The 24,266-nt window shown below is 38.7% G+C and overlaps 4 protein-coding genes and 1 non-coding gene across 5 annotated transcripts; 3 read left to right on the top strand and 2 right to left on the bottom strand.

Annotated features, from left to right (window-relative positions):
- The first annotated feature begins 1,408 nt into the window (after window positions 1–1,408).
- On the top strand, window positions 1,409–5,296 carry LOC137709875 (luminal-binding protein 5). The gene is made up of 8 exons (XM_068448853.2): window positions 1,409–1,676; window positions 2,617–2,884; window positions 2,971–3,185; window positions 3,279–3,521; window positions 3,602–4,081; window positions 4,190–4,344; window positions 4,449–4,531; window positions 4,626–5,296. Exons 1-8 carry the CDS (start codon window positions 1,619–1,621, stop codon window positions 5,125–5,127), a joined length of 2,004 nt encoding a protein of 667 aa, XP_068304954.2. The 5' UTR covers window positions 1,409–1,618; the 3' UTR covers window positions 5,128–5,296.
- A 2,263-nt stretch (window positions 5,297–7,559) lies between these two features.
- On the bottom strand, window positions 7,560–13,359 carry LOC137710775 (glutamine-dependent NAD(+) synthetase). The gene is made up of 13 exons (XM_068449898.2): window positions 12,852–13,359; window positions 12,228–12,533; window positions 11,503–11,726; window positions 11,249–11,352; window positions 10,902–11,036; window positions 10,392–10,560; window positions 9,843–9,978; window positions 9,312–9,450; window positions 8,992–9,168; window positions 8,697–8,864; window positions 8,410–8,505; window positions 8,084–8,212; window positions 7,560–7,982 (listed from the first exon to the last, which is right to left on the bottom strand). Exons 1-13 carry the CDS (start codon window positions 13,043–13,045, stop codon window positions 7,758–7,760), a joined length of 2,202 nt encoding a protein of 733 aa, XP_068305999.2. The 5' UTR covers window positions 13,046–13,359; the 3' UTR covers window positions 7,560–7,757.
- Window positions 13,360–14,241: 882 nt separating this feature from the next.
- On the top strand, window positions 14,242–21,735 carry LOC137710370 (ABC transporter F family member 3). The gene is made up of 18 exons (XM_068449326.2): window positions 14,242–14,698; window positions 15,265–15,480; window positions 15,766–15,955; window positions 16,083–16,291; window positions 16,451–16,597; window positions 16,953–17,081; window positions 17,182–17,283; window positions 17,402–17,548; window positions 17,821–17,883; window positions 18,044–18,090; window positions 18,199–18,258; window positions 18,416–18,498; window positions 19,735–19,829; window positions 20,065–20,151; window positions 20,640–20,727; window positions 20,997–21,082; window positions 21,231–21,293; window positions 21,401–21,735. Exons 1-18 carry the CDS (start codon window positions 14,498–14,500, stop codon window positions 21,521–21,523), a joined length of 2,136 nt encoding a protein of 711 aa, XP_068305427.2. The 5' UTR covers window positions 14,242–14,497; the 3' UTR covers window positions 21,524–21,735.
- Window positions 21,736–22,059: 324 nt separating this feature from the next.
- TRNAG-CCC (transfer RNA glycine (anticodon CCC)) lies at window positions 22,060–22,130 on the bottom strand. Its single transcript has one exon. It is a non-coding gene; the product is annotated as a tRNA-Gly (tRNA).
- Window positions 22,131–22,919: 789 nt separating this feature from the next.
- Window positions 22,920–23,397, top strand: LOC137710865 (uncharacterized). Its single transcript, XM_068450018.2, has one exon. It carries the CDS (start codon window positions 22,970–22,972, stop codon window positions 23,198–23,200), a length of 231 nt encoding a protein of 76 aa, XP_068306119.1. The 5' UTR covers window positions 22,920–22,969; the 3' UTR covers window positions 23,201–23,397.
- Window positions 23,398–24,266: the final 869 nt, after the last annotated feature.

The raw sequence follows: 24,266 nt of genomic DNA, 5'->3' as shown, positions 1-24,266 counted from the left end.
ATCGAAATTTCGGTGAAATGAATGTTGACCAATAATCAAAATTTCAACACTCACGTGTCACATAAATTTTACATGTAGCGTGTGGCTCAATGAAAAATCGAAATAAATTGGAAAAGTCATCAAATAGGACACGTGTCATTACTTGGCAGAAATGATTTATTTCATCTGATTATTTAAATCCAAAAATCAAGTTTTGAAATTCTATAAATAGGAAGCCAAGGCATTCATTTAGGGGGGAGAAAAAAAGGAAGAAAGGGAGAAAGAAAGGAAAAAAAAAAGAAAGAAAGGAAGAGGAAGAGAAAGAAAGAAGGGAATTTACATCACACCAAAACCTTGAAGCCTTGAAACTCTAAAGCTCTCAAGCAAAATCCCGAAGGATCAAGAAAACAATCTTCGTTCTTCGTCAAACCCTCCTTCAAGGTCAAGCCCCAACGGCCCTTGAAGAACTTCCGCCGACTCAAGATCAAGCCCCGACGGCCCCTTGAAGAAAGTGTTCATCATCCGTTCGTCCTAAGATCAAGCCCCAACGGCCCTTTGGATCAACAACCTCAACAAATCCACACATCCAAACAGTCTTCAAGATTAGGCCCAAAAGCCCTTGAAGATCCGCTCATCCATCAACCCTCAAGATCAAGCCCCGACGGCCTCTTGAAGAAATCCATACACTCAGTCTTCAAGATTAGGCCCAAAAGCCCTTGAAGATCCGCTCATCCATCAACCCTCAAGATCAAGCCCCGACGGCCTCTTGAAGAAATCCATACACTCAGTCTTCAAGATTAGGCCCAAAAGCCCTTGAAGATCCGCTCATCCATCAACCCTCAAGATCAAGCTCCGACGGCCCCCTTGAAGAAATCCATACACCCAGTATTCAAGATCAAGCTCAAAAGCCCTCGAAGATCCGTTCATCAACTGTTCATCCCTAGATCAAGCCCCGACGGCCCTTTGGATCAACAGCTCATCCACAAACCTACACCCTACGAAGATAGAATCAGAGGATCAAATTACAAAGAGATTGTAACCCCAAAATCATTAAACACAAAAATATATTTTGTTCGCGTTATTCTTGTCTCTTGTTTTCAGGAACTTTTTCGTGTTTACAATAACTAAGCTCTCTAAAAAAACCCTATGACTATTACCTAAATTTGTAGGATGAGCAAACAATACCGTTTTAAATCGTCTAGAGTCTTCATACGATGCGTTTCGCCCTCGCCGTGAGCGATACTTGTTTCTTAAGCGATGAGCACTTCTCGCATCTTCGCCATACACGTACACCCTTTACCAAGATCAACGGACCAGACCATCCCACATGATGGTCGAATATGATTGGCCAAGCTCCCAGGCCTCGCAACCTGATTGGTCCACTTCATCACAAATGACATGGTTCCACGAATTGCTACCGTCCGATGACAGACACTGAGTCACAGATGCGGACAGCGTACGTATCTACCCCTATAAAAGCTCGAGTGCCACGCGCGGTTCAACACTCAGAAACAGAGAACCAGAAACACCAAGGACTCCTCCAAATTCCCCCGAGAGGTCAGAGAAGCCATCATTCATTGCACTACGATATCGGACGCAGAGAGAAAACGCGGAGAGCTTTCGTACCTGCGCAGACGCCATGGCTAGCTCGTGGAGAGCTCGCGGATCTCTCGTCGTGCTTGCGATCGTTACATTCGGTGAGTGTTTCGGTTTCTGAGTGCTGGATCTGGTTTTGTATTTTGTTCGAGATTTTGTGTATTCTTGTTTTTAATCGGGAAAATGCGGTGGATCTGATTGTAATTTGATGTCTTTGAGCTCGGAAACGATGAGATTTATGGATCCAGGTTGAATTTTTTGTGGATTTTTATTAATGGATGGTGAATTTTGGTGTTCGTTTGAACTAATGGATTATAGTTTTATGCATAATTACGTTGAAGTGTTGGAGTAGATCTAGCTGGATTGAAAAAGTTATAAAATTGTTTGTTCTTGATTTAACTGTGTAATGATTGAGGTCCGTAAGTGATTAGATTGATATATTTGGCTGTGTAAATATACTTGTTTGAAATTTATTTACATGATTTCGTTTACATCAGGTGAAATCGAAATGAAAGATGAGAAGAATTACAATGTTTAGTATTTTTTATCGATATTAGGGTTTAGTAAGATAATTTGATGAATTTTGTTAAGAAATGGAATTTCCCAACGTTGAGGAGATATAGATCTTGCAACCGTTGTGGTATCGTTTCTTATGGCAATGTCATAAGAATTGTTGGCTGTATTGCTAAGAAACTATGCTTTATAAATGTTATGATAATAATCACTGCACAGCTTGCTGCTAGTTTCTGTTAAATTGTTGTGTCATTTGCTAATTGCGCGACGTGCCAATGCCTTGTTTGGAAGGAAATTATTTTGTGTGGTGATTGAACATTGTCACGTGATATAATCAATGTGTTATAATATTGGGTGAGCGGGTTTATACGTTAGGTTTTGTGTTATTATAACCAATTCACGCGGGTGGATTGATTATACCACGTTTCGTGTTACTACGCAATGATTTCTTGTTTTGAAGCAATACGTTATTATCATTTACCGTATGTGCTACTTATATGTACTAACATGGAAAGATCTGCATTACAGGGTGCCTTTTTGCAATTTCCATCGCGAAAGAAGAAGCGACCAAGTTGGGAACAGTCATTGGAATTGATCTTGGAACCACTTATTCCTGTGTTGGTGTTTACAAGAATGGTCACGTGGAAATTATAGCCAATGACCAGGGTAACCGTATCACCCCCTCATGGGTGGCCTTCTCTGACAGTGAGAGACTGATCGGTGAGGCTGCTAAGAACCAGGCAGCTGTGAACCCTGAAAGGACTGTCTTTGATGTCAAGAGACTTATCGGACGAAAGTATGTGCTTTTCTTTGTATGTTGATGATTTAAAATCTTTTGAGCAGGCTGGAAGTTAATACTGATTGGTGCTTATTCTTTGGCAGGTTTGAGGACAAAGAAGTTCAGAAAGACATGAAGCTTGTTCCTTACAAGATTGTTAACAGAGATGGAAAACCTTATATCCAAGTGAGGATCAAGGATGGTGAGACCAAGGTTTTCAGCCCTGAAGAGGTCAGCGCCATGATTTTGACTAAGATGAAGGAAACAGCCGAAGCATTCCTTGGGAAGAAAATCAAGGATGCCGTCGTTACTGTTCCTGGTGAGTAAAACATATATTTAACCTAATATCCTACCAAGTATATATGATTGTATTGGTCATATATCTGACATTGTTTTCCTTTTCAATACGCAGCATACTTCAATGATGCCCAAAGACAGGCAACCAAGGATGCCGGTGTGATTGCTGGGCTGAATGTTGCTAGGATTATCAATGAACCAACTGCAGCCGCCATCGCATATGGTTTGGACAAGAAGGGCGGTGAAAAGAACATCCTTGTCTTTGACCTTGGTGGTGGAACTTTTGATGTCAGTATTTTGACAATTGATAATGGTGTTTTTGAGGTTCTTTCCACAAATGGAGACACTCATTTGGGAGGTGAGAAGCCTCTCTGTTTAACTACTTGCTTATATTTTATCATTGTGGTCGGTTGCTGACGTATGTGTGCTTCTCTGCAGGTGAGGACTTTGACCAGAGGATCATGGAGTACTTCATCAAGTTGATTAAGAAGAAGCACGGAAAGGACATCAGCAAGGACAACAGAGCCCTTGGAAAACTCAGAAGGGAAGCCGAGCGTGCCAAGAGAGCACTCAGTAGCCAGCACCAAGTCCGTGTGGAGATTGAATCCCTTTTCGATGGAGTGGACTTCTCTGAACCCCTCACCAGAGCTAGATTCGAAGAGTTGAACAATGACTTGTTCAGAAAGACCATGGGACCTGTGAAGAAGGCTATGGACGACGCTGGCTTGGAGAAGCGCCAGATTGATGAGATTGTGCTTGTTGGTGGAAGTACCAGGATTCCCAAGGTCCAACAGCTTCTTAAGGACTACTTTGATGGCAAGGAGCCAAACAAGGGTGTGAACCCTGATGAGGCTGTTGCTTATGGTGCCGCTGTACAAGGAAGCATCTTAAGTGGAGAGGGTGGTGAAGAAACCAAAGGTAATACTCATTTCTCTTCTGACACAGATAATTTTGATATATTTGATAAAGCGGTAATTAGATGAACTGCTGTAGCAACCACTGACAAATGTTTACTGTGGTATTCAGATATTCTTCTCCTTGACGTCGCACCTCTCACCCTCGGTATTGAAACTGTTGGAGGAGTGATGACCAAGCTTATCCCAAGAAACACCGTGATCCCAACCAAGAAATCCCAGGTTTTCACCACCTACCAGGATCAGCAGACAACCGTCTCCATTCAGGTAATTGTTTTTTGTCAATTTGATGATGATAAAATGATTAGTTTAGTGTCTTCATGTAAATGGATATCGGTTTCTTAATGGATTCTATCCCGCTTTGATCTCAGGTCTTTGAGGGTGAAAGGAGTCTCACAAAGGATTGCAGGAACCTCGGTAAATTTGATCTTTCCGGAATTCCTCCAGCTCCAAGGTCCGTATACGCTGGCATTCAATCTTCCCTTATGATTTGCCACCCATTTGTTTCCAATGATTCTAACAGTATTTCATTCCTCTCTTGTGAACAGGGGAACTCCTCAAATCGAAGTCACATTCGAAGTGGATGCCAACGGTATCCTGAACGTCAGGGCAGAAGACAAGGGAACTGGTAAATCCGAGAAGATCACCATCACAAACGACAAGGGTCGTCTCAGCCAGGAGGAGATTGAGCGCATGGTTAAGGAGGCAGAAGAGTTTGCCGAGGAAGACAAGAAGGTGAAGGAGAGAATCGATGCCCGCAACAGCCTCGAGACCTATGTCTACAACATGAAGAACCAGATCAATGACAAAGACAAGCTTGCTGACAAGCTTGAGTCCGATGAGAAGGAAAAGATTGAGACCGCGACAAAGGAAGCCCTCGAATGGTTGGACGACAACCAGACCGCCGAGAAGGAAGACTATGACGAGAAGCTCAAGGAGGTCGAAGCCGTGTGCAATCCCATCATCTCAGCCGTCTACCAGAGGTCAGGAGGTGCCCCGGGTGGTGCCGGAGCCTCGGAGGAGGACGATGAGTCACATGACGAGCTTTAAAAGAGTAGTTTATTTCATTTTCATCGAACACAGTTGGAAGCGGTGAGGAGAGAGAGGGGTTATAGGTTTAGGGGAAGAAGACTTTTACTGTAATTTTTCCGATGGGATTAGAAGAAGCCGAGGGCGACGAACATCGACTCTCTCGGCTTATCGGGTCTTTTTGTTAGAACATGTAATTTCATTATTTTGATAAAAAAAAAAAAACAGTTTCAAAATTTGATTTGTCGTCGGTCTTCATTGCTGGTTAATATCATGCATATGCTATTAAGAGCATATTTAAAGAAAATGTTAAATTTTAAACATAAAATTTGAATTTGACAATTTATATGGTATTTTGATATTTTTAAAATTTTGCTCTTCATTCTGTATGTTAAATTAAATATTATTTTATTACACTATTTTCTTTTCTATTTATTTTATTAAACTATTATTTTATGTCCCTTCTTTCTAGATTTCTCCTATCATCTTCGTCCCCACCGAGTCCTCCTTCTCGTCCACCCTCTTCACCTCCTCTCCCTTCCAGTCATTCACCATCTTCATCCTCGAAGTCTCTGAGACGCCTTTCGTCGAACACCTTCAGTGCAACAACTCGGCCTACCCGCTCACCATCAAAACCTTCTATCTGGACTTCCTGATCGACGACCCAGAATGCGATTTGTTCAGATCCAACGGCGGGGATGTTGTCGTTGTTGGGTTTGTGTTGTTTTTCCCAAATTACTCCACCTTTTTGGGGAAGCCAGGGTTTTACATAGAAGACCTGTGTTGTGAGGGAGTGCTATAGGAGGGAGGGGCTGGGGGAAGATGCTGCTCTCAGCGGTGGTGAAGCTGGCGGTGAAGATGCGGTACGGCAGAGTGGATGAGCGGCGCTTCTCAGGTTTGAGTGAGAAAGGAGAGTTGTAGATAAAAAAATATTTGACTCTGTTGTCAAATTTGACAGTGAGGGGAGAGCTGCTATTTCATGTTAAGCCACATCAAGTTTGATTTTTAGTTGGAAAGCATTGCAACTTTTTTTTTTTTTATACTGTTATGGCTGATTTAAACATTTTAACATCTCATTTGAAGGTGCTCTAAATTATCTATTAATTAATAATTAATAGGGCTTAAAAGATGATTAAATGCATGCATAATCTGCTTTACGAACCAAGTACGAGTCACAATAAGAGAGTATTTATGTGCCCGTACAGCCGTTTGTTCCAAAATTAATAAGAAAATATAAAAAGAAGTTGTTATTAGTATTTTTGTTGGAAATTGTTATTAGCTCTTTTCTTGGTCACGAATGAATAAATCTACAACGTTTTTAATTTTTATTTTGGGTTTAGAAATGAATTTTTATTTTGAGTATTAGAAAGGAAAGACTCATGATGTCAGCAAATAGAGATAAATGCTATTAATCGCTTAAAGCAGTTCCACCGGGAGGTGGTTAGGCCGGCACTCAGCCAATCCACTCCAGCCCGTTCCATTGCCTGGCACCCAGCCCAAGCTGGTCTCCAGGCCAGCCCAAAATTGACAGACCTTGAGACCGGTCGATCTGACGTCAGCGTGGCGTTGGACGGCATATGATGTCAGCCTTTTTTTTTTTTTTTTTTTTTTTTTCTTGCGCCAGAGAGGGCGTTGTTGTGGAGGTGAGGAGCGGAGCTGGTCGAGGCGGGAGAGGGTGTCGGGAGGGAAGGAGCCACGGAGGGAGAAGGACGGGAGGACGAAGCGACGACATCAGAGGTGTGGAAATGCAGGAGGATGAAGCGACATCGTTGAAGGATAGGAGGTGTAGAGGAGCTTGTTGTTGAGGTTGGCTTGGGATTTGAAGGACAGGAGGGCAACGACGTCAGAGGAGGTTTGGAGGCGGCGGTGGGAATGGATTATCTGTGCTGGGTGGATGGCGTGCAGGAATGGAGGGGAAGGGAAATGTGGAAGATGGGAAAATAATAATATTTTAATAATAATAATATATATATATTTTTTATAAAGTCAGAAAATAAAAATAAAAATATTATTTTTTATTATTTTATAATAATAAAAATAATATTTTAATAAATTGACTAGGCTATTTTTTTTAGGGGTGGAGATGCTTTAGCCTATTACTATTCACTAGAGTATATTACTGTTCACTTAAGTGGATAAATACGCTGGGTGCTGGCGCAAAGTCTTAGGGGTGGAACTGCTCTTAAGAAGGTCGTGAGTCGTGACGACTGACGGGAGCAAAAAAAACTCCCACTTCTCTTTCAGAAAAATGGAATTTTCAGATCTTTTTAGGGGAGCAAAGGGAAACATGACCTTGCTACAATTGACTCTTGGGCTCTTGTCGATGGGGTTCAAACTCTCGAGTAACGATTTCTCATTTCTTGTGCTACAAGGCTACGGGGGTTTTAACTCTCGAAAAATAATGCATGTGCAATAATTTCCGACATTTGCAAAATTATCAATTCTAACCACCATGAATAACGTGAATCATTTATTAGATTCAATGAAATTATGTACAGAAACCTTGCATGAGCAATGAAGGTTTCATACACAGCTATAAGAAATTGAATATATGTATTTTTTCGCTTGTTAGTTTATCATTTTTTTTCCCTTTTTTCTCTTTCGAAGAAAGAAAAGGAGGAGGAGGAAGAAGAAGATGAAGAAAATAAACCCTAGAGTCCAACATTTGGATTGCCTGAGCCTGCTGCCACAACTCCCATCCCACCTGCACCATGTGGAGCATCAACCAACTTGTCTTGGTCACTTGAATCTCCCAAAGGAAGCCTGTCACCGCCCAACTCACGTACGAGATCATCAATCTTCCGGAACTGATACGGCCATCTCGCATTGTATAGAAATTGGCGAAGGTCAAACCGATTATCCTCGGGTGAATAACTCTGCATGAAGTTGAAATAAAATGAGATATTCCAATTGATGCTTCAGAACACGGATAACATTTCAGACTGAACTTTGTTTCTTAAAGTTGTCATGTTTATACCTCAGCGTGATAGGAAGGTGTTAATACGGTCATTTTGTGTCGATTGATAGAGTAGTACTTGAAAAAGTGCTTCACTTTCTCAGCCACTTCTCCTGGAGTCAATTTTGCACCCCATCTGTAGCAGAGATTCTGCAACAAGGAAATCGTATTATAAGATGAACGTCCTTAGAGAACTGCAAAAGATTTCACTACTTTACAGAATTGACAATGCAACAGGTAAACGTGTCCTCTGAGAATTCCATGTAAGAAAAATACTATTTGACGACGGAAATGGGAATAGACCAGCCCATACTACTTAAGCGGTTTCCATAAAGCATTAGACTAACCTTGAACATGGACATGGGACCACAGCGGAAAATTTTGCGCATCCTTCCATAGACGGAGAGTTCCTCATACGTCATTCCCATGTCTACTTCATCCAGCTGTTATACACAGAACAAGTTATTAAATTCACCTATCTCGTATGGATAGGACAGGTGCCAGGACTTGGGAGCAGAAAACATTTTCCGCAGGTACTCCCCCCTATTACATCTAACATGTTTCCAGGAACAAATTTTACAGTTGAGGAAAAATTACTGATAATGCAATTGGATAGGTAAAGACGAGCTACTACCTGACTATAATTGGAACGTATAGGCTCCAGTTCAGCAGTGGGTGGAGCTGCTTCAATATCTGCCAGTGAAGCATAACTAAGATGCATGGCAGCCCATCGCAAAAATGCCCGAAGATCCTGCTTACTAATGCTTCCAATAGGATTTATATCAGCTGCACTGCAGTCATACTGTACAGGAAAAAGAAGAGTACTCAGATATAAACCAGTAGGCAGATCAAGTTTATTAAGATATGACAAACCGCCCACAAGTAATAGAATTTATTAGCATACACCACAAGAAAAAATTCTACAATACCTTGGTGAGATAACCACGCAATGCTTCATCCACATTGGAGCTACCCAAAACAAGATAAAACCCAGGTTTGTTATGAACCCAAGGTAGTAGTGATGCAAACATAAAAGCCAGCACCATCCTTATTCTAGCTTGAATGTTTTGCAAACCTAAGTTCTCACTGTTAGATCCGCCATCTACCTATCAAAATAAAACGAGGTTGAGGATTCAATTTCAAGCACAATTATTTACAGTTTTAATGCAATGATGATCAAATCCCAATTACCATTATATAGACATTCAAACATGACAAATGGAGTAATTTGATGCCAGACAGTTTTTACCTTGTATTTTGGTCGTTTTCCTGTTACTGTTTGAAACAACGACAGAAGTGCGGAAACAACACCATCTATGGGAACGTCAAGATGCCATGAGCCAATTTCATCTGCTAAAACTTTTGCCCGTGACTTTGTTTCTTCAGAGCTGCAAGGAACAAACTACATTAGTATCATTTACGAGCACATACCTGCACGATGTTGGGATATTTAGAAATCTGCTGCAAGTCTACAACGGAAATTTCACTAATTTGTAAATAATTGGTTCTCAGGCGTTACTAAAATCCAAAGAAGGAAAAAATTATGATGCCTTCCCCATTTTATTGTATTTCCTTTTCATATTAAATGATGACATTCAATGTTCAATAGAAACCACAAAACATTAAATGTTAATCTTGTTGTAGCATCCAAGAGAAGATTTTAATGCTCCTACCTGAAAAACAGTTAATGCACTGGAATTTGCAACATAAGGAAATCAGACGCACACAGAATAGTGCATGGCTCACACAAGGAAATAGTATATGTGTAAACTGAACCCACCTGTTTTCAGATCCCATAAAAACAGTATAAAATATGCGTTTTGCGAATTCTTTGCTGTCAGTAGGATACAGTCCATTCTTGTATTGTCCAATCCGTATCGCGTCAGCTTTGACTTGTTCATCCCCATTTGCAATTTCTGCATATATGCATCAGAAATGAATGACACACATTCAGAGGACAATATTTTCCCGGTAGGATAAGAGAGATGTCGTTTCTGCCTCTGCACCCTCACTACTAGTATAAGTTCAAGGGAGAGACTACCTGATACCTCTGTTCATCCTAACCTAAGATACTGGTTTTATGAGTAAGTTGTGAGCTAAGACTACATTATGGTTCAAAATATGGCATATGTATTTCTACGACAATAGTATTTGAAAGGCAAAGGATCAATGCATGTAATGTTTATCATACGCCTGTAAAAAATGGTTACAGACCCCATCTACCCATCCAGTAAGTAGTCCTTCTACATTAAATGCAGTGCATAGCCCAAAAGTCAATGGCAACAAAAAATGAAATTATTGTACACAAATTTAAGATTGAAAAACTAACCTTTTACTACAAGCTGGCACATGCAACCAACTATAGCAGCTACTGCGGAGCTATCAGCTCCACCAGAAAGAGGAAGCAGAAACCCAGAAGCTCCACTTCTTCTTAAATAGTCCCATAGCCAGCAACCAGGACCAAATGCTATTTCCTCCTCAGGAGAGTGATACTTAATCTGCAAATCATAAGTTATATTCAATTGTATTAATAAAAACCATGTTTACTAAGTACTGTCAAAACAACACAGCTTATCCACATAACTAAATTTTCAGGTGAATTTAAAATTTAAACGGAAGTCTTCCAAAGAAATCATGATAAATTTTTGTTATAGGGTCAGAAATACACATAGATGCGAACTATAAATATTTTTAGGCAAATTCTTGATAAACCAACACTGAGAAACCAAAGGATTTTCTACAACGTTTCAATAAATCACTACCCTTTTGACAAAGTAAATAAATAAATAAATCACTACCCCAACTACTTGAGTTGGTCATTGCTAGAACTGGAACTCACCTTCAGAGGACTAGAAAGGCACATTTTCAGATTAAAAGACTGACAAAGGTTGTATCGTGCCTCCACGAAAGGAACCCTGGTTTTGCAGCTCGCTTGCTCTTGGAAGCTACTTATCGATCCTCTAAGACTAGCAACCTGCCATTAAGGAAAAAGAAAAGTAAGATATAGTCATTGTAGGAAATTCCAGGAATCTGTGTTAGTAGAAGAAATCCAAATTCAACAAAATGAGCAACCATGTATGCGTTATTTGGTAGAATAAAGACACTGGAATTTAATGTAGCTTTTAAGTGGAACATTCAGATACAAAGACGCTCCTGCACATACAATCTGTGAAAAGAATAACATACCGCTTCTAAATCAATTTGGGCAATCACAACCTCAACATCCTTCAAAGAAAATTGTGAGCCTTGAGCAACTACATCTCCATTTACAACGACACTAGCACATCCATCTGCCAAAAATTAACCATAGTTCAACAACCAGACAAAATTCATTTACAACTTTTTTCCTTGAGCATACAGGGCTGATGCATATATTTACTAAGCAAAATGCATAGCCGGACTGAAGAAAAACATCCATCAATTAATGTATTCTCACGTACCATAGTAAAGGCGACCACCATCACACCCCTGGTGATTGCTGTACATGTACACTCCTCCACGAGTGTGAGTAGCGCCTATAAAAGCACGAAGACGAATATCAAGCTTTCTAAGTTGGTGATGACTCCCACTTGCATTCATAAAAACTTCAACCCCATTCAATGCAAGCTCGGCATGAGGAGGACTAGGAGTAAAAAGTTCTTCACAAATTTCAGCAGCAACAGCTCTAATAAGGGAACAATGCTTAAGATTTAGAATTTCCACAAATCAGGTTTTGACTGGAAGAGAATACTATACTGCAATAAGATTACAACTCCTACAACACTAAGGCTGGCCTTGGAGCCATCTGAATTGAAGCACATTTTAGATAAAGTGATAGGATCAACCAACAACTTCTTCTGCACAAGGCACACCTTACAATGTGTTATGAATTTACGAATTGTGATGACATTAATACCACAACACGGGCAACTGGTTAATAATCATGAATTGTGTAGTTTACTCAGTATGTCTTATGAAATATCATTAAGGCGATTTTCAAGGGAGTTGCGGCGCTCATTCTTTATATCTAGCAGTTACAAAACTGACGTGGAGGGAAATTTCTAATAATTTATCTCGCCTAACCAATCCTAAGTTTCATTAGATTTGCTACAAAAGCAACATATTATACACAAAGTCGTAATACAACTGACCAACTGACAATAAAGCAAGTAATATTGGTACTTACGTGTCTAGAAACTGTATGTACCCATAACCGAAAGGCACGGATTCCTGCGACAAAGTCTCAGAAATTTCATTTGGCAACTGAAAGTCCACAAATTGGTCTCTTTGTTTCCACGCCGTAAACCAACGAAGTTCCCTGTAATTACCATCATTCGCAAGCCACATTTTCGGGCGTATCATGATAATCTTTCTGTTCATACAAATTATCTGACAGTTGTAACGCTCCGACCCTTTGATCACAGGCATCCCAAAGCTGCACAATATGCCATCAGTCCAATCCCCAACTAACAGCTCTTTCAAGCATTCCCATCTGCAAACAAAAAAAAAAAAAAACAGACACATTTCTTGATCACCACCAAATATTACCATTAACAATAACTTAAAGTTAAAACCTCCACCGTAAATTTATCTTTTAACAAACTTTTACCACTTAATTCATCCACAAATAAGAACAAATTAAAATTCTGTCTTTCTATCACTTAAAACTTAATTCTTACGCAAAATGCGAAACCCAATTACCAATTTGGTTAATTAACCAAAATAGGGGCTAATCTTATTCTAATTTCACTTTTTTCTTCAAAAACAAAGATTTAACAGATGATTTGAAACGTATGGAGTGAGAACTTACGCATGATTAACAGTGTCAAGCTCGAGGAAATGGTCTTCGCAGCCATAGCCAGTGATCTCAAGCTCCGGACCGAGACGAATCACGGCGCCGGCCTCCTTAGCCTGAGCTATCGACTCCTTGATGTTCTTCATATTGCAGTCGTAATCCATAGCCCATTGGTTCAAATTACAGGTTGCGACCTTCAGCAGCCTCATCTCGAACACCTTCAACTCTCCGCGAATTGAATTCTATGGTTTTCTGAATCGATTCGTTGGATGAGAGAATCAGAGAAAGCTTGGATATAAAAGCTTCGGCCGACGTGAGCAATGGTGTAGTGAACCGGGTCAACCCGGTCTAGTTATTCCGGTTTTGACACGTTTGAAATTTCGGGGTTCCAAGCTCATGTGGAACCGTGAATCGCACGCCTGTCAAAATTCAAATCGGAAGGAGCCGAGATTTTTCTACGTAGATACATAAACTCATATTCTGAATATATTGAAAAAACTGAAAACTTCTAGGAAAAGAGGGCAACACGGAATAGATTGATGTGTAAGTTACATACGATTGTATTTTTTTTTTTAATAAACGATATTATCTATTCTAATGGTTAGGAGAGTGAGTTAAGTCTCGTAATGAGTTAATAATAATGTGGTTCTAATTCGCTTTTGGCAAAAATAGAGTCTAAGATCTCTTACTTACAAGTGAAAATGAATACCATTAGAATGTATTTACATGTGCAATAAAAAAAAAAAATTAAGACCTCATTTTGAAATTCACCTCAAACTCGAAAAATCGAATCTAAGATCTTTTACTTACAAGTGAAAATGAATATCACTAGAATGTATTTACATGTGCACTAAAAAAAAAAAAAATTAAAACCTCATTTTGAAATTCACCTCAAACTCAAAAAATTAAGCCCTAATTATTTTACAAGTTGATATTCTTTATTCTATTATAAGATATTCGGAGGTAGAACGAATATGGTTTGAAGGTTTGAAGAACCACTTGATGTAATTTGTGACATTCTTTTTTAGGATAGAACTCATAATTTAATTTTGGTACGAGACATTCTTTTTCCTTTCGTCCAGCTTGAAATTTTTGACAAAGTTTTTATCGATGCCCATCTAATTGCACCCATCGTACTTTACCTCAAAAACACCGAGAATTTCCCATACTCCACAATACTGTATAAAATCCATGGTCATAGCTATAAGTATTTTCATTTTGACATAATTCTAACAGAGTTAATGAAAATGATTATAACTACACTTTTTAATGAGTTAGGAACCAATGGCCATGGAAGTTTAGTTGAATAACCATTGCTCCAATTGAATTAAAATTAAGGACCATTGCTACAATTTTTTCTATATACTAATATGAAAAATAGGGATGAACAATGCCCAACGTTCCCAACCGGGCCAATCCAATCTAGCCCGATTGTTAGCCCTCCGGCCCCGGCCCAAATATATTGGGCCGAACCAAAACCCCGCCAATTTTACATGCCTCTTATCGGCCAGGACGCCGTCGTACCAAGCACCCTCCTTTCTCCTCTCTGCAAAGATAGTAAGGGCTAGCCGAGCTTCTCTATCGGTTTCCTTGAATCTCCCAAAACCCTTGCGCAGTGAACCAAACGGATATTTCGTTCTTCTGGATTCGGATTCGGAGCAATGACTGTGGCGAGCTCAGTGGTCCACGAAGTGTTGGGCCGGCGGGCCGAGGACGTCGACGAGCCCATAATCGAGTACATCGTCAACGTCCTCGCCGACGAGGACTTCGATTTCGGCGAAGACGGTGAAGGCGCCTTCGAAGCTCTCGGCGAGCTCCTTGTCGGCGCCGGCTGCGTTAGCGACTTCGCTGAGTGTCGCTCGGTGAGATTTTTATTTTCCTTTAATTTCATTTGGTCTGTTTGGCTGCTCAGAAAATGTTGGAAAGTGGAAAGGAAAGTAAAACTGGTAGCTGTAAAACGTTTATTTTGAATCACGTTGATCATAAACGACTTGGGTTTTTCTGAATTGTTGGGTTTATGTTGTTTGCTAGGTGAAAAGATTTCTGATTAGGCTGCCTGTAGAAATTAACAATGTTAGTTTGTTGATTTCGGAATACGTGGTTTCGCAAGCTTGATTTTTGTATTATTCTTGGAATTTGTGGAGGTTTGATGTAGGTTTGTACTATGATATTCGACAAGTTTGCGTTTTTTCATTTAATTTGATTTGGTCCATTTGGCCAGTCAGAAAATGCTGTATTGGAAAGTTTTTAGAACTGGTTTTCGTATGAGTAGATTACTGGATTATTTGCTCCGCTAAACTCTAAAGCATTTGTTTGAATAGGCATTTTGTTCTTAGCTAAGTGAAAAATTATGAAATATTGGTTCTTGGAAACATGGTTTTGCAATCTTGAGTTTTGTATTGTTCTTGACATTTGTGGGTTGATGTAGGTTTGTAGTATAATAACAGAGAAGTTCGGGAAACATGGGTTGGTTAAAGCAAAACCGACTGTGCGGAGCCTATCAGCACCTGTAAGAATGGATGATGGGATGAATGAGAAGGTAGCTCCAAAGAAGAAGGTTGAGTTGATTGATGGCCCTGTGTTAACTGAACGTGACCGAGCTAAGATAGAAAGGAAAAAGAGGAAGGATGATCGCCAAAGAGAGGTAATGTTTCTACGTGAGATATGATTTTGTCAATGAAATTGGTAGAATTTTAGTATGTGAGTTGTATTATTATATCCTAATGTTTAGTGTGATTTTTTTTTTCTTTTTTTTTTTTTCTTTTTTGTGTGTGATATTGAGGAGCAAGATTATTGGTCCATGTTGAGTTTATGTGCTTAGATTGAGGTCATATGCGAGCTAGGTTGTTGTTGGTGCTGAGGATTTAAATATTTGAAAGATTGGTTTAGTTTTTTCTAATTTTTATATTTTCTCCTTTTCAATGTACAGCAACAATATCAAATACATTTAGCAGAAATGGAAGCAGTCAGGGCTGGAATGCCTGTTGTAAGTGTAAATCATGAAAGTGCTGGTGGCCCAAATGTCAGGGATATCCGTCTGGAAAACTTCAATGTTTCTGTGGGTGGCCGTGATCTTATTGTGGATGGTTCAGTAACACTTTCTTATGGAAGGCATTATGGTGAGTGTATTTTCCAGTGTATTATGATCCTCTTGCCTTTGTTTCCAAGTTGAGAGGGCCATCTGTAGTTGTAATATAACTTTTCAGTAGGCATTTGACATTATTGATCTTTTCACGATTCATGAAGGCCTTGTGGGAAGAAATGGTACGGGGAAAACAACTTTTCTTAGACACTTGGCTATGCATGCCATTGATGGCATTCCTAGGAACTTCCAAATATTGCATGTGGAGCAAGAAGTGGTGGGTGATGATACAACAGCCTTGCAGTGTGTTCTTAACACTGATGTTGAAAGAACTAAGCTTATGGAAGAAGAAGCTAGTCTTCTTGCTCAACAGGTTGAATGCACGTTGTTCTTAATTAGAAGGGAGCTGCTGATGTTGAAAAATTTAGCTTTTCTGTTTATTTTTTATTTTTGTCACCGAAAAAAATTTCTGAATGAATTAGAAGTTTATATTGCTCTTTCACTATGCTTAATAAATTATTTTAACCTGAAGAGGGCACTGGAATTTGAGGACTCAACAGAAAAGGGCAACGGGGAAGTTGAGAAAGATGCCATTGGTCGGAGACTTCAGGAGATATACAAAAGGCTTGAGTTCATTGATGCTGATTCAGCAGAGTCACGGGCAGCTTCCATTCTTGCGGTCAGTTCTCCATTTGTTGCTGCATAAGTCTCGTACAATTATCTGCTTGGCTTAAGCCTGGTCTATGAAATTTATGATGCTTAGGGCTCTGATTCAACTCTCCAAAAACTAGAATAAATAGCAACGAAAAGAAGTGAGGAAAGAAGTTATAAATGCCATCTTGTTCGAGGTTGAATTTCTTTGCTGTTATACTAATAATGATATATCACCAAGCCATCAATACTAAGTAACAAATGAAACAGAAAATTCTGCCTGCTGGTGGTGAACCGTGCCATTTAGGTACATTTGGATGGAGAAATACTTGTCATCTTGTTCTTTATCTCAGTTGCCATCCTACTGACAAGGAATTTTACAGGGTCTTAGTTTCTCTCCAGAGATGCAGCGAAAACCAACTAAAGCATTTTCAGGAGGATGGCGAATGCGAATAGCTCTTGCTCGTGCCCTGTTTATAGAGCCTGATTTGTTACTGCTTGATGAACCCACGGTCTATTGTTCATACTCTTTAGTCTGTTCATTTTTTCAGCCAATTTTGTGCATGGTTTTTTTTTTCCCACCCTCATGTGTATTTCCTTTTCTATTTTCAGAACCATCTTGATCTTCATGCTGTCCTCTGGCTGGAGGCTTACCTGGTGAAGTGGCCAAAAACATGCATAGTTGTTTCTCATGCTAGAGAATTCTTGAACACGGTAATTTATGTGATTTATTTTCTTATTTGTTCATGTCAACTGCATTATTAATTAGTGTGGTTTCTATAGCACATTAGAATATGCTTTATACGTCATTCCATGTTTTCTTTTTTGGCAGGTAGTCACTGATATCCTACATCTTCATGGGCAAAAGTTGACTGCTTACAAAGGGGACTATGATACATATGAGAGGACACGAATAGAACTAGTGAAGAACCAACAGAAAGCTTTTGAGGCCAATGAGCGTTCAAGAGCACATATGCAGGTTTTTCATCATACAATAATGACAAATTGATGCTATTATTTATGCATTTTCTTATTTTCGTGATATCTACAGCAGTTCAACTTAGCTTTGGAAAAGATATTTAGGGTAGTTAGCCTCTGTTTACTTCAACCAGTGCGGCAGTCTGTTTAAAACATATGGACGGATGTCCAATTACTCTCTTATTTTGTCTTCCTGTTCCCCTCTTTTTGACATATGTTCTGCATTTTAGTAACTTACGTTTGACATTCAATTTTTTTTACTTTGATCTACAGACTTTTATTGATAAGTTCCGCTACAATGCCAAGAGGGCCGCACTTGTTCAGTCAAGAATTAAGGTGATTTTATAGTATTCTTGCATGCTTACCTTTATGAATCCCGCTTTCATGGCCATTAACAATTTTTATTTAGAAAAATTCTTCATGTTTAAATTGGATTGCTGTATTGATCTTATTGTGTTAGAAATAACTGATCTTCCCTCTTTTTACTTTTGTTTAGGCTTTGGACCGGTTGGGACATGTGGATGAGATTGTAAATGACCCTGAGTACGCACTAATTTGTCTTCGTGGCTTATATGGATAATAGCATGTAAAAACAATATTTCTAGTTCTCTTTCCCCCTTTATGTAATGCCTCTGGCCTTTTCATTTGCAGCTATAAGTTTGAGTTCCCAACTCCAGACGACAGACCTGGTCCTCCTATAATAAGTTTCAGGTTTGTCAGCTCATACAGTGCAATTTCACCCCCTTTCTTGGGTTCAGCGACTCCCATGAGATCCTTTGCTTGTTTTACTTTTTACTTTCAGGTTTATGCTGTTTTCATCTCTTAGATCAATTGCTTATTGTATTTTTCTGGTGACATGTGTTTGCAGTGATGCATCATTTGGTTATCCTGGCGGACCCGTTTTGTTTAGGAATTTAAATTTTGGAATTGACCTTGACAGCCGCATTGCAAGTAAGGAGGCTAAGTTAATCTTGTCTATTTGAAAATTGATATATTGCTTGATAGCTTGCATATTAATATAGGGTATATTATCAATTTCCCCCCTGAACTTGTGATCATTAGCCAATTTCCCCCCTCAACTTTAATTTTGGCCAATTTCCCCCCTGAACTCTCATGATTAGTCAATTTCCCCCCTCAACTTTAATTTAGCCAATTTCCCCCCTCAACTCTTATAATTAGTCAATTTGCACCCTACTGTTAAATTTTTAATTTGATCATAATTAAACAAGTGTGTGTAAGAAACTAAATAAGATGTATGTTAATCATGTTCCTATATCTTTATCCTATTACAAATAGATTAAAATTTAGAATTTTACAATTTATCATAGATAGTATTATTAGTCATAATAAATCAGTATGGAGTAATTTTATTTGATTTTTGACGATACAAAATTGATAACAAAAAGGATTGATGTGTAAATTTTTGTATGTGAATACAATTTTCTTTATAAAAGTGAAAGCTAAGTTCAAGTAAATTGCGGAGAATCGAGCTTTAGTAAAAAAAATGGCTAGTCTATTCATAATTTTCGACTCCTTATTAAGAATAACCCATTTTATTGAAATAGGTTTGATCCATGAGTTTAGGATTATTATTTCTTTTTGTTATTATTTCTTCTTCTACATGCTTTAAACCCGATTCATAACTTTTTCTTATAATCAACCCATGTCACATACTAACTGTATTATGTTTTTGTACATTTTACCCTATATTATGCAGGTGAGTTTATGTTAATTTTAGTACTTTGTTGGAAGCTATTAGAAAGATTGAAAATTAAGAAAAGAATAGATGGAAAATTAAAAAAAAAAAAAATTAACAGTAGGGTGCAAATTGACTAATTTTGAGAGTTGAGGGGGGAAATTGGCCAAATTAAAGTTCAGGGGGGGGGGAATTGACTAATTATGAGAGTTGAGGGGGGAAATTGGCCAAAATTAAAGTTCAGGGGGGGAATTGGCCAATGGTCACAAGTTCAGGGGGGAAATTGATAATATACCCTATTAATATATTATGTGTTCTGTTGTTGAGAGTATCTTCATATTTTGTGTTTCTAGTGGAAATATGACAATTCATTCAATAATTTAATTTTGAGGCCTCATTTTCTTGGGAAATATGGATTCTTCTTTTTTGGATGAATAAGTTGGAATTAATGTGTTGCTATACTTATTGTGCTTGTCATGATTCTTATGCAGTGGTTGGGCCAAATGGTATTGGTAAATCAACAATACTCAAACTAATTGCAGGGGAGCTACAACCAATCTCTGGGACAGTTTTCCGTTCGGCTAAGGTATCTTGCATGTTTCTTGGGATTACTTTTACTGGGTTACAATTTTGAATTGATCATACGAATTTCAGATTTCAACTAACATGCACAGGGCTGTCCACTAAGTTATTTTAGTTATAGATAGTACTGTTTATTTAAGCAAATATGGTATTCTGCTACTTAATTTCATTATGTGCTTTGTGTACTAAGAACACAAGGTAACTACTCTTGACCATTGCATCTCTTTCACTGTTTACAGGTACGGATTGCTGTGTTCAGTCAGCACCACGTTGATGGGCTAGATTTATCTTCTAATCCCTTATTGTATATGATGCGCTGCTTCCCAGTGAGTTCTTGATGATACCATTTTCCTTCTCTTTCTATGTGTATGGAAAAACTTTTCATGTTTCTAGAGGTGGTATACTGAGTTCTCTTTTCTAGGATCCTGCTAGTGAACCCCTCTGAATCCTTTTCCATATCCAGAATAGGATAATTTTGCTTTAAATCTAGAATATAATCAGTGGACCTGATCTATTTTATCTGCAACCTAAAAGGAATATTTCGCCGCTTTCCCTCTCAAATTCTATATCATTGAACAAGACTTGGAATTGATACCTGTTAATCATTTGCCAATGGGGACAAGTTTCCATTCAATATCGTAACTTCACTACTCGCACAAATTTAGTTTTGGGTTGGGGTAGGTCTCTTTGGATCAATCCTTCGTGGTGCTTTTGTCTCATTAGAGCGAACAATCTTGTTAATCAGATTTAGCATGCTTTTACTATTTTTTTGTTAAAATTAATCATGTGAAGTAATGAAGAATCCTTTTTGCAGGGAGTACCTGAACAAAAGCTCCGATCTCACTTGGGTTCTTTAGGTGTCTCTGGAAATCTTGCACTTCAGCCTATGTACACGTTGTCTGGTATTCTCTATTCCATACTGTGAATTTGTTTAAAGAGATTAATTGATTTCTAGAACTATTAGTTTACTTGAACCTCTTTAAGATTGGCATGGTTTGCCAAGTTGAAAGACTGGCCGGGACACTTACACTAATTTTGTAGACTACTGAGATATTTACTGTTCATTCTTTAGCATCCTATGCTAGCTGTGAGTTTTACTGAAAGAGTCAATTCCAGTGTTGCTCTATGAGTTTTAACATTATTCTCGAAATACTTGAATGGGGTATATTAGGTGGTCAGAAGAGCAGAGTTGCGTTTGCCAAGATAACTTTCAAGAAACCGCACATAATATTGCTTGATGAGCCCTCCAATCATCTGGTAAGTCATAATTCTCCTTCTCATGATTCTACTGCTCGAAAGAAGTAACAATATTTTGGATTACGAATTGCTTGCATAAAATGAACCGAAGAACACTGCCTTGCCTGATTGCGTGTTTGTTCACATTGCAATGGCTGTTGACATGTAGGACTTGGATGCTGTGGAGGCACTAATACAAGGTCTTGTGCTCTTCCAAGGAGGCATTCTCATGGTATTTCATTTCTAGTATCTTCACAATTTCTATTTGCAACGAGAGCTTGTATACGAGAATTATTTGATGTACTAGTATGACTCATAAGCGTGTTTTCTTTCTTACAGGTTAGTCACGACGAGCATCTGATCTCTGGAAGTGTGGACGAGCTATGGGTGGTATCAGAAGGTAGGATACAACCATTCGATGGCAGTTTTGAGGACTACAAGAAGATACTGCAGTCGTCGTAGAAAAAAGTTATCAGCATTTCATCCATCTCATGGCCGATGACTACAGGACTGCCGGAAGAACACGCAATCTGGAGCGTGTCTTAAGATAGCATATACGTGTTATAGTTTTGTTTCCTCCTTAAATCGAATGGTTGAGTAATGTTATCTGATTGATATGCCCTTACTAGCCTGTCCTTTTATAATTTGAAAATAATCTTTTTATTACAATTTTACGTCGTTGTGTTTTATGGTTTACAAGTTAATGAACAAAAATGAAGAGTATCTATTGTAATGTGCAACAAGATTCATATGCGCTATAATTAACTCGAGTTACATTGTCTCTTTTACAGGATAAAACTACTTTAATTTACGAAAAGCGGGACATGAACTTAAGTGCAACGAAATGGGCTGATAGCTCACTAACCAATTGGGATAACGCAGGCATGCAAATGACATAGAAGTTTTAGCCCATAGAATTGATATTAGAACAAAAAAGTCCTCATAAAATAAACACTTGGCCATTGAAAAGTTGGTTTATAAAATAAACAAAAAATAAATGCGCATCCAGGGAATCGAACCCTGGTCAGTACCGTGGGAGGGTACTATGATACCACTACACCAGATGCGCTTGTTATAATAGTTGGGTACAACTTTGATGATTTAACTCGAGATGGAGAGAAAAGAAACAAGAGTGTCCCTTATGGCGTGTGTACTAATCGATAATGGAAAGTGAAAAAAAGAAATTGTACTCATTCAAAAGGGAATGTGTTTATTAACATTTTAAGATTCAAGATACAAATGAGATCCACACAAAATTGAGAATTAGACTTTAAAATTTTCATATTAGGCCTTTCACAGTAAGATATAAACAGTGAATGATATCAATATATTGAACTCATATTGGAATACACTTCTAAAATAGGCTAGAATATTTGAGTGTGATACCAGTATATTGAACTCATGAGATTAATATATTAAATCCAACCCCGTCTCTTTCTCCTCCTTAATCCGACCAATTTCCACCGGAAGACCTTTGACTTCGGCAACATCCATAACCCATGCTCCTTGCTTGGTCATTGCCGATTTGTAACGTGTCATTATTGCTTTCATTTGACAATAATTAATAGGGAGTTTTAACGAAAAGCCCGCGGTACTGTTCACTTCAATGAAAAACTACATTTTTACACTAAAAAGTCAATCATGTACTATTCATTTTACCCTTTATTTTGTCTTTATCATTAAAACTCAAAATTTTCAAACAATTTTCATTAGTTTTCCTTAATTAATAACTACTCATTCACCCATACGTGAACGACTGTTTCTTACCTCAATTTCAGATCATATTGGGCCTTGCACTCTCTATAGCCCAATTCAAATTAAAACCGCGTCCCAACTATATATATAAATCCAAAATCACGTCATCAAACCTGGCATCCCAATTTTGAGAAAAAGGTGAAAAGTAAAACGATGGAAAACGTGAACGGTATCATATTCCGGGAGACGCTTGACCAGGTGGCGAGCTGGCTCAGCGTCACCGTGTCCACCGCCTTCTTCTCATCCCTCGAGCGCTTCTCGTGCGTCAACCTCTCCACCACCGACTCCGACTACGAAGACGACGACGAGGCCAAGGACCGCCCTCTCACCCTCACCAATCACAACAACGAACCTCCAAACGACGTCGCTAATCTCCCCGTCTGATCTATCCCCCCCCCCCCTCTCTCTCTCTGCGGTATTATCTTCGTTTGTATTTTAATTAGGGTTTATTGAAAACAGCTTGTGGTTCTGAATTTCATGCGGGTGTGTCAATGTGTAATGGATGGGGAATGTATGAGCTACATAATACGGATTGCAGTAGAACATATTGAAATCGTTGATTAATAAATTTGTTTCTCTAATTCATACTTTGTTTCATAGGCATTGCAATTTTGTTGGTTGAATCATGCATGAACTTGTAGGAACTGAGGATTGAATCTCTGGAATTAGGTAGGAATTTGCAAATTAGGGATTTGTCTGGCCTTAATCGTTAATTATTCAGATTCGACGTTTTTATCGAGTTGAGTTGATTTGCATCATTGGATTGGAAGGGCATATAATGGTGGTTTCACTAATTCATGAAACAAACAAATGTATGGATAGATGGACATAATATCTTCAAGTTGATTTACAAATATTGTTTTAGTTCTTTGATTTACAATTATGCATTCAGGGAATTATGTTCAGGTTGAAGGGTTGTATCCTCATTAGATTACACATCAAGAGCGGTATGCTTAGTAAACTATACATTCAAGGTAGTGTGGAGAATATATCATACTGGCGTAATGGGACGCGGTCCCTGATTGAGAAAAGCAAGCAACGAAGCAGAAGGATGCGGAATATGAAGGGGCTGGGGATGGAGCCGATAACCAATCTATAAGATGCTACAGTTGGATTTGTTCAGAGTGGTGAACAGATCATTTCAAAGTCGATCACTTGTTCGATATGAACAGTGACGTGTTGTTATTTATCATTGATTGTGCTTGTAACTGGGCCTGTAGGTGGCACGGTCTAGCATCCCACATTCTAAAATCCTAGTGCTATTAACAACAATGCTGCAAATACACAAGAAGAAACATTTCTAATCAACTACTGCAAACACTAGAACAAAAGTAGTAGTAAAAATGGATGGTGAAACTTCACCGTTTCACCGCCATTATTAGTCTGCATGTTCCCTCCAACACAGTAGCATCAACACACACCTTTTGATAATGTACAACCTTGCTTTCTT

Source organism: Pyrus communis, chromosome 6, assembly GCF_041283825.1.
Source record: "Pyrus communis isolate YQ-2024b chromosome 6, ASM4128382v1, whole genome shotgun sequence".
In the NCBI taxonomy this organism is placed as follows: Eukaryota; Viridiplantae; Streptophyta; class Magnoliopsida; order Rosales; family Rosaceae; genus Pyrus; species Pyrus communis.
The sequence above is the reverse complement of the archived record's forward strand: the minus strand, read 5'-3'. Positions and strand labels throughout refer to the sequence as shown.